At 36.8% G+C, this 16,845-nt stretch overlaps 1 protein-coding gene across 2 annotated transcripts; it reads right to left on the bottom strand.

Moving 5' to 3' along the window:
* Positions 1–2,715: 2,715 nt before the first annotated feature.
* YIPF7 (Yip1 domain family member 7) lies at positions 2,716–16,641 on the bottom strand. 2 transcript variants are annotated; one of them, XM_053976014.1, is made up of 6 exons: positions 16,575–16,641; positions 15,095–15,171; positions 14,312–14,475; positions 11,800–11,945; positions 7,187–7,368; positions 2,716–3,117 (listed from the first exon to the last, which is right to left on the bottom strand). In XM_053976014.1, the coding sequence occupies exons 3-6, from the start codon at positions 14,424–14,426 to the stop codon at positions 2,955–2,957; spliced, it is 606 nt and encodes a 201-aa protein (XP_053831989.1). In that variant the 5' UTR covers positions 14,427–14,475; positions 15,095–15,171; positions 16,575–16,641; the 3' UTR covers positions 2,716–2,954. The 2 variants fall into 2 exon arrangements, with proteins under 2 accessions (XP_053831989.1, XP_053831988.1); XM_053976013.1 differs by having other exon boundaries at positions 15,095–15,211; positions 16,575–16,636.
* Positions 16,642–16,845: the final 204 nt, after the last annotated feature.

The following is a 16,845-nucleotide window of genomic DNA, read 5'->3' as shown; positions in this document are numbered from 1 at the left end:
TACGTGACCCATTACTATTTTATAATCCTCTTTTTTGCAAGTTGAAAGCTACAGTTTGCCAACTTTGTATTTAAACTTTTATGGAAAGATATGAGTGAGTTAAATATGAGGGCCCAAGCAAGAGAAAATACAAGAAAGCTAGATGGTGTTGGGAAAGCCTGTCCAGAGAGTCAGAACAAGAGCTTATTACCAAATATACATGTTTAAACTGATCTTAAATCAAAATAACATTTATTTTTGATGAACCAACAATTTGTGCTAGTGACCATAATATTTTTAGATTTAGGAAGTACACACAAGAATAACATGGTCAAAAGCATCACCATGGCTATGCTGACCTTCAGAAAGGAGAGCTGGGTAATAATGAGGAATTTTATTCCAAAGAAGTAGAAGGACATCTAAGACAATTAAACCCTCTCAGTCAGCACAGAGACTCCTGAAGGACACCATACTGGGAGCACAGCACCGGCATGTACCACTAACCAATCCCTTGGGAAAAAGGTAAAAGGAAATTAGCACAGAAAAACAGTAAAGCAAGGGAAGTTACTGGAATTAAGATTTTAGCATTCAAAATTATGAAGACTGGAATTAGGATCTTAGCATTCAAAATTATGAAGATGTGTCTCAGTGAAGAAAAGGAAGAAGTTACAAATTCTAAGAAAATAAACATAAAACTATAATTAGACTACCATTTGCTTTGTAAATGTTGTGGCAAAATTTCAAGGTGTTCATTTTCCCCATAAGTAATTTGACTTGTCTATGGCCTCAAAAGACAAATTGATGGCTCAATTCACTGCTTCCCCTGCCATTCATATAATGCAGATCAGCATGAGAATGAACATAAAGTGCTGCAGAATAGAGCCATTTTATACTTGTTTCAGACAGTAAGAATGATAATAGGAAGTGTAGGACAAAAACAGATCTAAATGTTTCTAAACCATCTTTTCTGAACTCTGCAACTAGTGCAGCCATATGAACCTGTCCCCTTTTCAGACATGAGAGTGCCATTAATGCATGGTAAATCAAAGTGCCTGATTTTTATATCCATACCCTGCAGTCACCTGACATGTTTATCTGTGCCTTATTAGTGTCAAATTTACTCCCTGATACAGCAGGGCCAAATTTGTCATGTTTACAATTGCTGATCTTCCAAATTCATACAATTCTCACTTATATGCAACTAGATCCTGCCTAGTTGGAGCCACAGTTTGCTCCAGGGTCATGCCTCCAATTTGGCCTCTCTGTTCCTGTTTTCATAGCCTTGCAGTAAAGAAATGGACCAGTGCAGCATTTTTTCCATAAATGAGTTGTGATTTTTTAAGGAATTAGCTAAGTATACATTACCTTTTGTTTACTTCTCATGATCTCTAGTCTGAACTAGTTCTGCTGGAATTCAGTAAAATGAATTCCAGAATGGCTTGCATACGAGTTCTTGAAAAAAAAAAAAAAACAACAAAACAAACAAACAAACAAACAAACAAAAAAAAAACACAAAAAAAAAAAAAACAAAAAAAAAAAAAAACCAACCCAAAACCCAACACCCAAATATAACAGCAATGAGAAATATTTTTACCAAGGGTTCTTGCAATTCAGAAAGAGAGTCATTAGCTTTAGGACAAACTGATCATCTAATACACCTCTGACCTGAAAAGGATTAGGAATACAGTTACTTTTGTGTATTCTTGAACAGCTTTGCCATACTAAGCTTCTGACTAAGTGCCTGCAGCATCAAGACCCTCTGTCCCAGAATCACTGGCCCGCTGTCTAGGAAGAAAATATTTTGTAAACAATTCAACAAAGAGTTCAAAACAATCTTTTGAGGATAATCAAGATCATAAGAATATGCATCAAGAAGAAAGGCACCATAAGACACTGAAGAAATAATCTGCTACCATTTATTTCCCTCATATTTCCATTTATTTAATCTATTTACTTTTCCTAGCTCTTTCTACACCTACCTTCATTTTCTCTTCTACTTCATACTTAGACTTTTTTCATGTTGTGACTGCACCCATTTGCTATTTCTCTTGATGGCTCGGTGTTTCTAATACTATATTTTAAATTATCATCTTGTGCATTCTCTACTTTATTGCCATTGCAAACATACAAATGTTTGGCTCCCCTAAAACTAAAAACAGCAAATAGATTTTTGAGGGGCAGAAAAAATTATGGAAATTTGTATTTTGCCTGTTCAAATACAGTTCTTTCAGGAGACATTTTTAGGGGTTACCTTCACTTTGTTTGGTGCTTTCCTGCAGTTACAGCAGGCAGTGGTTTAGTGAAAATTTTCAAATAGAAAGTTACTGTGCATTAAAAACAGTACAATGGTGTTTTGGACACCAGCACCTCTTAAAAATAAAAAAGAAAAAGCAAGACAAAATTCCTAAGTTCTCTCTGTTGTATCAGCTTGCTCCTGGCCAATTCTTCAATGTCACAAAACAGGGTCACTCTGTTGTCTTCTGTCTTTTGTCACAAAAAAAACCCAAACCCGAACATATAAATCCTAGAAATTAATTAGCAATTATATAAAATGGCAGTCTCGTTTTTTTAAAAAAATAAATATGTATTTTTGCTTGATTTACTATGTCCATTAAATATTTACATAATTGCATTCTAGTTACTCTCTAGCATATGTATTATATTATAAATACTCAGAACAGGATTTTTATTTTAATTATAATTTATATCTTTATTTTGCACTTTTACTACCTTCTCGATACAATTTCTTTTCTTTAAGCTGTAAGACTGTCAAAACACCATTATTTTAAGGCCACCTACCTGTTAGCTTGATTTTTTATTTCATTATCAGCCATTAGGAAAAAAACAGTAAGTTATAGAATCTAATTTTGTTAATGGAACTTAACACAGCTCTAGGCAATCTGAAAATAAGTAAATAAACCTTTCCCCTCCAACAATCATAAACAGACTGTGAGAAGACTACCAGAAAATTCATCTCAGAACACTGTTAGAAGTGCAAAAAGTCCATAAAGTAAAGCACATGGGTATGCAATCAGGAGCTGCTGTCCTTCCATAGCCAATGCAGACGTAAAAATTTTGGAGGCTGACAAACTGCACCATCCAATAATAAACAGAGCTAAGACAGTTCCTGGGGTCCCCCTAGGAGAAAAAAAAAAAAAAAAAAAACCACGAAAGAAACATGACAGAGTCCACATATTACTAAATGTACCATCAAATCTTACCAAACTCAAGTTCACGTCTAGTGGCATGTCATTGATAGGTAACACCCAATGGAGGAAACAAGAACTGACTGACATAATGAATGTCAAGCATGAGAGCAAATTAAAATTGTAACCACAAACAGAAAAGTAGTATGTTCAGCATGGATAAAAGCTTCATCAGAAGTACTGCTAATAGGACTCTACATTTACAAATAAATCTTCTAGGCCTCCAGCAGATGCAGCTGCTAAAATTTAATATTACACTTAGCCAAGTTTTTATTTCAGTCAAAATAATCTTACAGAAATTGTTAGGTTCTAAAATGACCCTATAGACCTACTCTTCTATCAGAAAGCCTGATGATCTGGAGGGGATGCATTTTTGTAAACACAGAGAACATGTTTTAAGGGTGCCTTAGACACTCAGGAGAGGCTCTGAAAGACTCACACCAGCCGGATGGGCAGAAAGGTCTCCCAGAAAAAAGCTTGACTGGCCTTTTAAAAAAGGGAGCACACTGAGCAGCAAAAAAGGAGTGGGAAAAGAACCACCAAGGAAAACTATTTTGCTTATCTTGGCATTCTTCTCTGCACACTGAAAGGACTGTAACTTTCTACCCTACCTCTTGGTGACAGCTGCGCCCATTTGAAGTTACACTGTGCCCCCTTTCAGGAGCACGGAGGCCTGGAGAACTGGTGATTATGGGACTATGGTTAAAAGCCCACTGAAATACTCCTGCAGATTACAGAGGGCTCACTATTAAACCCTGTGGGAACAAAATCTTGCTAATAAATAATGTTTCACATATGCTTTATTTGCACTCTATTTGCAGCCTACTTCTGTAAAATGCATGAGATCATGTGCATAATACACTGCTGAAGCACATAATGAGATAGCTACTTTACACACTTTTGCTGTGTCAGTCTCAAGGACTTTGAAAAAGAATAAACCTCTGCCACTTCCTAAAGGCCTTTCTGGCACCCCACTCTTCAAAACCATCAGCATAACAGAAGCACAAGGGAAAAACAGAGTGTGTATACATACTCAGGTGGGTCCTTTTATCAGAAATTATCTCCACTAATATAATTATTAGAGATGAATAAAGCTGTCCTTATGTAATTGACTTAGTTTACTTAATGCATTCACATCACATAAAATAGTTGATTTCTTAGCAATCCAGTCACCAGGCCAATAAGGTACTTGGTGTTGCCAGCTCTTGGGCCTTTGAGGGAAGAAGGAAAGAATTGATTTCACGGTGACTCAGCACCTCATTGCAACTTCAACAAGTTAAAAATAAAACATTAAAGACCATGTGATTTAATATCCTCAGTTGAAGTGTTTTTTAAACCAATATAGTGGCATTTAGGGAAATTCCACTGGGCTTTGCAAAGCAAGTTCTTTCCTCCAAGGAGATGATAAGTTGCTCACCTAAACAGTGAGCCAGAAATTCAGAGCTGGTATGGATGGCTCTTTGAGCAGGTACCCATGCTGGCAGAGGGATGGGATGCAATAGGAACATACAATGACAATTTTCAGCTAACATAATGACTCTTTGTCACAACGTGGCACAATTTAGAGCTGTGGCTACTCTAAATTGTGGCTGCACTGAAATCCAATGGCCTCTCATGGTTTGTTCCAGGACTGGCAGAGAGCAGAATGGAAAGGTGGCAGAAAAATTATATAAGAATCAAGAGGTACCTCTGTGTACTTCCAAATTCAGTCCTTGATCTACCAATGTGTTACTGCTAAAAAGAATGGTTTGGCAGAGCGCTTTCTGTCTGACATGTCCATGAGGGTCAAATCCTCTAGATGGGAGAAGGGCAAAAAGCATAAGTCATGCTTACAGTGACCAAGAGGACTGGGGCTGTACTGGTGTGAGACTGAGATGGAAGGACACATATAAGTGGACTCTTTCCACATCTCTTTTTCTCAGATCCTGCAGATGCTGTCCCCAAATGGGTCCTTTGCATCAGTTGGGTGTAAGAATTTCTTTTTTCATGCTTACATTAATTTCCTTCACTGTTTAGTTAAGGAAGTAGCTTTACCACCTTGTCTGGGTATTTGATATTAAAGAATTGTTGTTGCTTTCTGCAGGAAAAAAGTCTACTGATGTTTCTCCCAGAAAGATGGCCTAATAAACTTGGGCTCGCACATGAAAACAGCACAGATGGGCACAAACAAATCTAGTTCCATGCAAATTTGAGTAAGAGAACTGGTGTTCTCCTTGGTACTATTCAGTACCCCAAATGTTCCATATTTTTCTTTATTTATTTAGAGAGAAATAGCTAATCATGAAAATTGAAAATGATTCGATTGCTATGTATCTTTGCCATAGATGAGTGCATTATCTTATGTATACTTTTGGTGAAAAAAATTCAGATTATTTCTTTGAACTTTGAAATAGGACTAATGTTTTTTATAAATATTTTTTAAAACTATAAATGTATTGCTCTTTCTTTTACCATTTAAATATTTTTTTTAATTATAAATAATGCATATTTGTAAAAAAACATTTGTATGTTGAATTTTAAAGTTGTCACTTAATTTTAATAGCATGTTTGCAATAATTAACCTTAGTACTGGATGTGTTCAAGCAGTTTCATATACCAAATGAGAAAGGACTGCAGAACCCTGTCAATAGGTACTTAATGGTAGCAATTCATTTTAGAAATACCAGTTCAATTTTGCCAAGGTTATCACATTTTAGTATTTATAGATTTTCAAAAGATGTGCTTTCTGTAAATTCACAGCATTTTGCAAACATGTAGTGCCTGCCTGGGGATTCCATGTACAGAAAACAGTACCCTGCACAGTTGTAACAGCTGGTTTGGAATTCACCCCATCTGTCTTACGATTATGTATCTGCACATTTTATTAGGCTGGATTATTAAACAGGTTAATCAAGAAAATATGGGAAGTGTAAGAGAACAGAGAATAAACAGCTTCTTTAGTGTCATCATCCATCTTACCAAGGACAGCTCAGAAACACTTTAATAAATGGAATATGGTCAGATTAAGCCATCATAGCTCCACAGAAACATGCAACAAGAATTTTGCCAAAACTTCATTCCACCATATAATTTCCTTTATATATATATATATGTAAAAATGATGCTTTTCCAAAGAAAACAAATGGGGCATTTTCTCATTCATCAGCTTCTAGGTTCTGTATGTTACAGATTGGAGAGTTAAAAATATGAGAGAACAAAAAAGAGGGAAACCATCATTAATAACATGCTAACAATAGGTAAAAGCACTGCTTAAGGCCTTCAGGCAAGATCTGGAACTTGCTTGTATTTGCTGTGTGTGAACAGGGAGATAAACACTGTGTCTCAAAGGGCTTACTGAACGAGGAGGAATGAGAGGCTTGCCAAGAAGTTTCCTATTCAGAGAATATGACTGAACAACCCCCCACATGTGTGCAGATACATATACCACTACACATTTGGTTTTTCAAAGTATTCAGTTATTTTCAGGTTTGCAATTGTGCCACAACTATACCTCAGAATATACAAGTCTACTATATCTTAAACACTTGTCCGAATTCTCCACGTCATTAAGGGTAACTTGGCTATTTCATTCTGTCCCACAGAAGTCAGTAGGAAAGGAAACATAAACATAGGAGGCCTGATGCTATGAACAAAAAAGAAGCAAGAGAACCACCTATATAAACCCAAAGTTCAGCAATTGCTTTTAAAATTGATACCTGAGTTTGGCCACTGTTGGCTCTGCAAAACAGAAATCACAACTGAGGTTGCTGCAAAAATCAAAAGCCCTCTCAGTCCAAGTGGAAAGCAGTGGAATTAAAGACTCATATCACAATTAATGTACACCGGCCCTCTCAAACACAGTCCAGTTTTGTCTGTTTCTACCTATGTGTACAACCAAAATGGTGTTACACTTTTAGAAGCCAAAATTTACTATGTGACTGTTTATAAAATGTTTTGCACAACACCAGCCATCTGACTTTCTGTCCTTCTCAGGATTCTTGTTGCCATAGAGTGGTACTTACTGCAGTGAGAAGACAACTGCAGAAGAGGACAGGATGACCATGGGCAGCAGGCAGTAGCCCAGGACACTTGCAACGCAGCCGTGCGAGACTCCTGAGACACTCATCAGGTTCAGCAGGGCATGCATGGCAAGGCACCCGATGGCACTCATCCCATACACGTAGCCAAAATGAACTTTTCCTGCCTGGAATAAATATGAGGAAGCATGAGGTGACAGAAGTGAGCAGTGATCACTAAGTGCAAGCAGAAGACAGATTTAGGTTGAAATTTCTTACTTGTTGTTGTTGACAATCTCTCTCTGCTTCACCTGCATTAGTTCAGGTGAACCACAGATGATACTTCTGGTGACTTTTGCATAAAATAATTCCAAGGTGCAATTGACAAAATGTGCTTGTTGCTAACTTAAAGTTACAAGGCTGATCCTCAGTCTTACTTTCATTGGGCTCTGAACATAACTGGAATTGCTTGGGAGACTTAGGAAAGTTTAACTAGCAAAAAAAGATGAAATTATGGAAAGCACATTTTAGTCATTAAAAATCAGTTTAGACTCAGGAAACATCTTTTCAATAAGTGTATATGGGGCTGTGAAAAAGTGTCCTACTTAATATGATGACCCAGGTTACCTGATATGCTTCACATTTTATTACAAAACTTCAGCTATAAGCAGGTCTGCAAAAAATTGGGAAAATTTTGCTTAAGCTATGGTGGTTTCCAGGATAAATGTGACTGTCTTTTCCCTTGACTACCATGAAAAAGATACATTTCTGTGCTTAGACCAATACAACATGTTCATTTCAACATAAAACTCAGTAGTAAATGTCAGCTTATATTCTTTTTTTTGTTCTAACAAATGAAAAAAATCCCAGATTTTTTTTCCTTCTAGGTTTTATTCTTTGTTTGAATTTATTGCCTATGAAAGGTACCAGCCTGGCAGCCTGGAGCTTGATTTTTTTAATTTATACACAAAGCTAGTAAAACAGGCAACTGTGGCCACAGCACCACCAGTTCCTTCATCTCCTGCCATAATTTTGAAGGATCCCTCCAGGCATAAGGGCATTGTTCACTCCCCAAAATAAACCGTCACAAAATAATGTTAAATATGTTTTTGTCTCTCTTCAAGGTTCTTACAAATTAAATGCTGAAAGTTGGCTATGCAAAACTGTCATTTTCACATCTGTACATCAGAAAAACATTCATAAATCAGAAATCTGTTTTTTTTCTTAGAACTTTGTATCCTAATGATAGAATGCACCTGTGAAGGAGAAAGTTCAGACCTGGAACTTAACCATTAACTCAACACCATGGAGTAAACTTCTCAAATGAAGAGCCACTATGCATCACCTTCCTGACATGTAGTAAGGTATATGTACATACATAAAACACAAGTGTGTTTGTTCATACACACACATATACACAATCTATAAGTTGCACACACTGTATATTTTATCTGTATATATCGCATATGATAAACCACATAAGACTCAATACTAATAGATGGTCTCAGTTTCCTAATAATGCTGTGGCTTATGGTTGGATTCTGATGTGATGGATTAGGTGGAAACATTGTTGAAGCTTTTATCATGTTTTGTGATACTTGCTATTTTATCTCCCATGATGGCTAAGGAGGATTTAGAAAACATCTGATTTTACTTATCCATACATTTTAATGAAATCTGGGGGAAATCAACTTTGAAGATCCTTCTTTGCCCTCTCTTCCTGTATTCCATGCATGTGGAAATTGATCACTGGATGCCAGCAGTATTAGAGCTGGACAGACATAACGAAACAGTATGGAGAAGGCCTAGTGATGACACAGCTTGAAAGTCCTGATGCTGCAGGTTGGTGGCAGCTCACCAGCTCTCGTTGGAGAGCAGTGCATGAACGTGAAAGGCAATCTGAGTTAATAAGACCTGACTTTACATCAGCACCATTATCCTGTCTGCACACTGACCTGGCTCACTGTTGAGCTCTCCTCTGCTCCCAGTCCTCAAGGTTAAGTCAGGTACAGCCAGGCTGCCTATATCCTTCCAGCATCCTGGCCTTTTCCCCATTACTGTCTTCAACCATTAAGAATAATCTATTCCTGAAATCACAGCATAAGAAAACTTCCTACTTAGGTACAGACTTTTTTTTTGCTGGCATTTGCATACTAGTGGTATAAAATAATCAGGAAAAATTGCTTGTACAAATAAAACTAACGGTAGCTATAGACAGTGTGGGAGAGGAATACTAGCTCAGATGGTTATCAACTAGAATTTCAGTCATTAAGTCAGTAAGTTTAACATTCGCAATGGTTTGAGGCAGCCTTTGCTATATACCAACTAAATAAAGTTCTCATTTTAAACAGATGCATCAACTACAAGCTATATTTTAGACTGTTTGTTTCAGTGTATATAACTGTTCTACACAGCACTATTTATTTATTAGCTTAGTTTAAGATTTAAAAATTCCTGAGCCAGAGATGAAGGGAGCACTAGCACCAGCAGCTAGCTGAGATCTCCAGTTGGTGAAATGTTGGATTCGTGGGGCAAGGATGTGAGAGAAGGAAAAAAAAAGGCAGCTGAACATGTTGGTTCCGATTTTATTCTTATTTAACATATGTAAATATACTGACTCACATACACGGGAATACTCCCAGTTCACAGTGATGTAAGCAAAACTAGAATCAGGCTTGATTAGTCTGACAGGCTTTGATGAATGAGCTAAATTTGTCCTGCAGAAGGAGCAAAGTTAGCAGAAAGTCAGACTTTGTGTTCTTGCTTGCATCTGTCTGGAGTGGGTACTACTACCTTTGGCTGAAGTGGATGGGGAAGTCTGATTTCATACAAATGACAGCGTAAAATGCAAAGCAGCTGAGACTTGGGCTTCTGCTAAATTTTGGGCTGCCATTTTTTCCTCTATCTACAATGGAGCTGCCGTGTTTTACACTAACCTGAGGAAGAACAAATCTGCTGCCAGGCTAGCAGCCCTTTCCTCGTTTTCTCTGAAATGACTGCTACCCTTTGAAGAATATCTTTGCATAATTTTCCATAGTTAAGAAGCCAAAGCTAAAGAAAATGTATACATTATTTTTAGAAACAAGCTCTCAACCAAATCATGTTCCTAGTGCTATCAGAAGATACTTATTTAAGTAGAGAAGGATATCATAGTTTACACAGCTGAAGAGACACGTTAGTATTCAAATACATCTGAGATAAAATGGTAGCCTGAATTTCTAAGATAAACCCAAAGGTTTACTGCTAGGAAGTTATGGAACAAAAACATTGGATTGTGTCACAGGTGTTCTGCTGCTCTAAAACTGGAGCATTGAAAATACTTGGTTTTCTAATGACACCTAAAATGCGTAATAGCTCAGTAAAAGTATGATAATTAAAGTAATTTTTTTCAATAATAATAGTTTAACATTCATTAAAACTGTTGGCTATTCAGAGAGAAAAGTCAACAGGAAACATTTTTCCATTCTTTCTTTTAGCTTTCCTTTCATTTTCTTGATTATAATTAATTCAACTTTCTCTTTTTACTACCCTCATACATTTATTTCTCCAGGTGGAAAATAGCCTGTCTTCTCTAGCTTCCCACCTTCTTTTCCTTTTATTCCCTTTCCTCCTGCCCCTTCCACCCTTTTAAAAGATTTTTATTTTTATAGGAACATAAATAATAATACTACTTGCCATTTATATAGCAGTTTGCACATTCAAGGTACTGCACTGACATTACAAATTGAGTAAGAACTTTCAAGAATCTCCTGATTCAGCACTATTTATCACAGAGGAAATGGAGAATTAGAGCCCCTTTCCTATCACCTCAGTTGCAGGGCAGTAAAGCCCTTCCTGGAATGGCCCCACCTTACGCTGTCTGATGAATTGCTGCTGGCAGCCAGAGCTGTACTTCAGCCACACTGGAGAGCCCCTGTTGCCAGGCATATCTAGATGAATTTGGAGTTCTGTACAACCCTGTTAAACTTTCCTCCTGTAGGAAAGCTATATTCATAAAGAAGAAGGAGGTCAAATACAGGCTACTATATTTTGTTAAGCAGACAATACAGAACAAAGAATATAAAATAAGAAAGTACTAGCAAAATTTATAGGGAGATACTGCAAATTTAAGAGGGTGGGTGGAAAAAGACAGTTTCCATTTTTTTTTCTCTAATTATTCTAGTTGTATAAAGATTTTTTTTTAGTCTAACTGTCTCTACACTCTCTAAAATAACACTGAAAGAAGATAATTCAAAAAAAGTAGCAAGAGTGTTAGAAAAACTGAGCTGGCCTGGTATTCCTTTTTATTCCCTCCTTTAAAACCTGTTCAGAGCCTCTCCAGATTATATCTGGCACAGATCTGACTTTTGTTCATATTAAATCCCACCCTAAAAATGGTGTGGTCTCTTCTTTCCACTGGAAGTAATACATCACTTTACCTGTATCACCTTTACATTACATTTAAATTTTATGCAGGTGCTTTCAAAGTAGGAAGAATTTTTAACACATAATCCCAGAACAGCCGGCAGCAAACGACTCTTTTTATGCTGGTACTACATCTTCTGCAGCTTCACACTCATTATCACCTAGGCATGAGCTTGTTAGAAAAGAAATCCCTGAAGATTTCTACAACATCCTACCATCAGCAATGTTGCTCCAAGGGCCAAACAGAAAACCAAAGGTCCGGTGAGGTCTGTCTCATTCATAATGCTGCCATCTGCAGGCTTCATTGGATTTAGAACGGTTAATGTTTTCTGCCATATATGCTCAAAATTGATCCCAAGTTCTGCAACAAGAAATTTCAGGATTTTGTTAATTGCTCACAAGAAAGCAACACTTTTACAAAAATCCATTAGATACCTCAAAACTACAAACAAATGCTTCAGTGAAACTAATATTGTAGGATGACATATTCTGTAGTAGGAACATAATGTCCCTGCTATATATTCAGTATATTTGAGAATCAGCTTTCATTCTAAATTGGAATATTAATGTATTAAATCGAATTTTAGTCAGTGAAGCAAAAAATGGACTCAGCATTTTTGAGTTTATATTTGGTTTTCCTATATTTAAAACCCACATATCTAATGCCACACTAACATAGATGTTGAAAAACAATTAATTAACAATAACTGCAGAATTTAAGATACTCTGCAACACTGAGGACAAAGATATAAGCTTTAATTCTGGAATTTCTGACAAGAACTCTGTCTTAAACCTGAACAGCCAAAAGCACTTAAAAATGACATTTGTTCCTTCAAGGCGAGTTTATACTACTTTATACAGTGCTTTATAAGCTTGGGGTTTTTTTTGTTTGGTTTTTTGTTTGTTTATTTATTTATTTGTTTGTTTGTTTTTTTGGGGATGGGGGATGTTTGCATTTAAAAAGTAATTAGTGGGACCCCTTGAAAAATAACAAAATTCTGTCCCATTAAAGGTGATGGGAATCCTGCCATTAACTTGTATCTTCTGGAGAAACATTTCAGCTTGCACGAGTAATCATCTTCCCTGAGATTCTCCAGTAAGGGCAAAGTAAGGTTCAGATTTGCTGGCAGAATGGCTGAGACTGACAATGTGTTAGATCTATTGGGAAAGCTGAGTCTTTACCTTGTTCCACCTCTCCATCATCTTGAGCTCAGTCAAAACATTGTATATATAAAGCTATTCTGCATTAAAATGTGTGGTTTTGCTCAGATTTATGTGCTACACAGATAGGAATATCTCTGAAGTCTTGCAGATCACAAGCAGTTGTATTACAACATCCTTTTCCCAGGGTGAACCACACAGGGAGATAAATGGTTGGAGGTCTTAGAGGTAGAGATCTAGCAGTTATCTACATGAAACAGAATGATCTTGCTAGCTTTAAGGCAGTAGTAGTCCCTTTTGAGTAGTAAAAACTCCAGCTGCCTTCCAGTATGCCAAACTAGCAGGCTGAATATGCTCATTTTATATTATGCTGAAACAATTACAGACAAATTCTCCTTTTTTTTTTTTTTTCTAATATAGCATGAGTATTTTGCTAGCAACAAAATCAGCCACTAGTATTAGAATGGTCAATAATCATGAAGAACGACATAGCTCATATAGTTAAATGATCAACTAATTGAAACTGAAAGCAGCTTTCTCAATTCCTTTCCCACTGAAACAAGCAACTTAGCATCTGCAGACTACTAAATCTATTACTAGATACACAAAAAAAAGATGATTATCCATCTTCATTAGCTATAGATTTTCCAATATGTACGGAGGAAAAACGCAAGAGTGGAAACAATTTTGGAAACATGAATGCAAAACTATTGTTCTGCTGCTATCTAGCGGTGGTACAGTATATCTGCTCTAGGCCACAAGGCTGGATGAATCCATGGCGAATTTGAAGGAGAAAATGCAGCTTTGGCAGCCAGGAGCTTTGGCTGAAGCTCACACTGCAAGGCTTGCCAGCTCTGCTGCAGTTTCTCTAGTGACTTCCACTAGCTGGCAGAGAAAAGTCAGAGGCACCCCCAGGAATCCTGCATGTTGTCTGTGGGATTAGTTTTGTTATAGATACATATTATAATATTGGCTTTTTGCAAATATTTAAATGGATTTTATATGTGTAATGTTAAAGCAACTTTGTTATAAAGTTTTTATTTCTGTTGTTAATTAAGCTTAGACATAGTAGTGAAATAGCTGATATATAAGTATAGATGTGTTAAAATACCTGCTTAGATGAGATAACATGCAATGAACATATGAAGAAAACACCTGCTACAGACAGGCCAACTATCAGCACTCACCATGTGAAGACAGTGTGAGCAGAGCCAAAACTAAAGATTATGATAAAAAATGACTAAAAGCACATCCAAAGAATCACATGTTCTAAAAAGGCAAATCCAAAGAGGATATATGCTAAACAATTCTTAGAACATGTAAACTAGTTTGAAGAAAAAGTTTATTATGCATAAGAGTCTATGAATATACAACAGCTGATGTAAGGGCAAAGGTATTTAAAGGGTATCCCCAAAGGTAACCGTGTGCTCTTGGCTGAGTGCCCAGATGCACCTGGCCGTAATAACCTTTGCTCTATGGTTCTTGCCTCCTATTGAGGCAATATTATTATTTATTAAACTTTTTTTGATTTTCACAAGAGAGTGAACGTATTTTTCACAGTTTTACCTTCTAGCAAAGGAGGTTCCTCATCAAATCCATCAACATAACCAAGCTGAGGAGTGTCGGGACTGTACGCTGGCTGCAAAATCTGACCCGAGTAGCTCTGAGAGGACAGAAGCATGTCTGATGGGACAAAAGCCCCAGCTGCAGGTTGCTTTTCTGCCTGGCTCCTAGGACAAGAAGCAAAGCACAGCCAAACTCATAACTACAGTGAGAAACGTCTTGGAGCTGCTCACCACGTTCCACCTACTTTTCACGTATTTTCAGTTTGGAGAACATGGATTTTTTCTGGGTACAACCTTCACTGTGGGAAATGAGAGCTGAGCTGCTGACCGTGCCTTTGCAGCTCCCTCTGCAAGCGGGCAGGGCTCCTTGCCAGCCTGCCAGAACCCTGCAGCCCACCACACCCACTTCCACATTCGGGCACTCCTGGCTTTTTTGCCCAGCAGCCTGGCGACATTCCTCAGCTATGTCCATATTGCCAGTGAAAGAGCCACACATTTAGATTTTTTCCTTGAATCTCAGAATTTCCTGCAATACACACCCTAAATTTCACATTAATAACATGAAGCTCAGTTACTCCTGGCAGGTAAACAACCTGTAACACCTATACTGATAGAAGTAGCACAAAATCAAATCCTTTAAAAAGAAACAATCACTTATAAGCATTCTCCCTTTCTGAAAGTCTAGATGATGTCTTGAACTTCTTCCCTGCTCCTGCAAACCCCAAAGCCAGCCCCAGACCCACCATCTGTTGAAGAGGGAAGCTGAAGCAACACCCACACTTACTTTCTGCTTTCACAGAGGTTTTTGTCTGAGCCATAGCTGTTGCAGCCTTCTTCCTGGTCCTCTATGGTATAATTAGACTGGTAAAAGTCGATGTGAAACTGCTCAAAACTTGACATACTGATTGGAAAAATGATTGCAAATATCAATAAATAGCCTTTACAACAAGCCAAAATCTATATTTTGAACTGCCCTAAGCGTAAATTAAAATAGCAAACCATAAAGCCTTAAACTCAAGAGAATCTTTCTGTAGAAGCTCATGATAATTTGGAAATTACAAAAAAAAAGACCATTTACTTCCCTTAGCTGTAACAAGAGGAATTAATCTGCTTTTTCTGGAAATTACAATATATTAACTTAAAAGTGGTATACCAGATTTCCTTTCTTGATACCGTTACCAAAAATAATGCAATTTTGAAGGAAGATATATATCTACAAAATGTTTTTTAAACATTTCATTAGTTCATTTTCCTACTTTCAATAAAAAAAAATTGTGACCATATCTCAATGTTTAAAAACTAAGGCTTTAGGAAGTACTTTGGATTTCAAAAACAATTAGTACTTACAGCTATTTATGTTTTGCAATATTATAGATGATTCTTATGAAGCAATAGAAAAAAATTCCAGATTTGTTCACAAAATCTGTTGTTTCTGTTCAAGGACACAGCTGGCACATCAGTGGTAGCAGAGAAACATTCTCACTGGCCAGCAACATGAATGGTAAAGGACAGCATACTCTGTGATTGAATTGGATCGATGAGTGGATGATTCCTTGGTGAAAAGGTATGCTAAAATATATCTTTCCTTCCTACTGCATGTATTTCACCACTTGGCTAGCACTTAGGTAGTTAAACCCTTAAAACTCACAGAGCAGTTACATAACCTGACTGATAACCATAGCCATATCCAAATTACATAGATTTTCATGTGAGATATTCATCTCTCCTAACATTTCCCCTTTTTTTTCACTTTTGTCCTCATTTCGAACTTTTCAAATGCCATTGGCAAAATATGCTTTGGACCTTGCAGTTATTCTTAGAGTTATCTCAATATTTATCAAGCACTCTCTGCTTATGGGAAAGATCTTTGCAAATCTCTCTGCAAGATAAAAGTGATAAAAATTACTATTTCATCAGGGATCTTAAAATGCCACATGTTAGAATTTCTTTTTCCCCATTATCAGTCTAAACTTTGCAGACCTATTTCCTTATTTACCTAGAGTTCAAGGCAGAAATTGTTCTTATGTTATTTTCATAACTGCTGATCAATTGTGCAGGTTTTCCAAATAATTTTTACCTTTTAAATATCCATCTTTAGTTGGCAGCTCTACCTCAATAGTTCGATTCCAGTAAGTATTTAATGTTCTTTGCTGTCACTATACAGAATGAAATAATGGCTTAACCAGCTATGGTTAACTCTGTATAACAGAGTTCAGAAAAGATAAATTTATTTCCCAGAAGAATTTGGAGTTAAGGTTACTTACATTTTAAGATATTTGGTGAAAACTCCAGTCTGTTGAATTTACATGTTGGAGAAGACCTAAAATATCCTCTTGCTTCAACAGGGATGAGCTTAGTGCTATTTATAAGATTCTAAATTTGATATTTGAACAGATGCACATGAAGAAAAAAAACCTCATAACCTGTCAATATCAGGGCCAGCATTTAACAAGAGCTAACAACAATGGGCAGAGCAGGGTAGGAACCTTCAAGGGAAAATGAACAAAATGAACAAATACTATTCCATATATTTCA

This window comes from Vidua macroura, chromosome 4, assembly GCF_024509145.1.
Source record: "Vidua macroura isolate BioBank_ID:100142 chromosome 4, ASM2450914v1, whole genome shotgun sequence".
NCBI lineage: Eukaryota > Metazoa > Chordata > Aves > Passeriformes > Viduidae > Vidua > Vidua macroura.
This window is presented reverse-complemented; position numbering and strand designations above follow the sequence as displayed.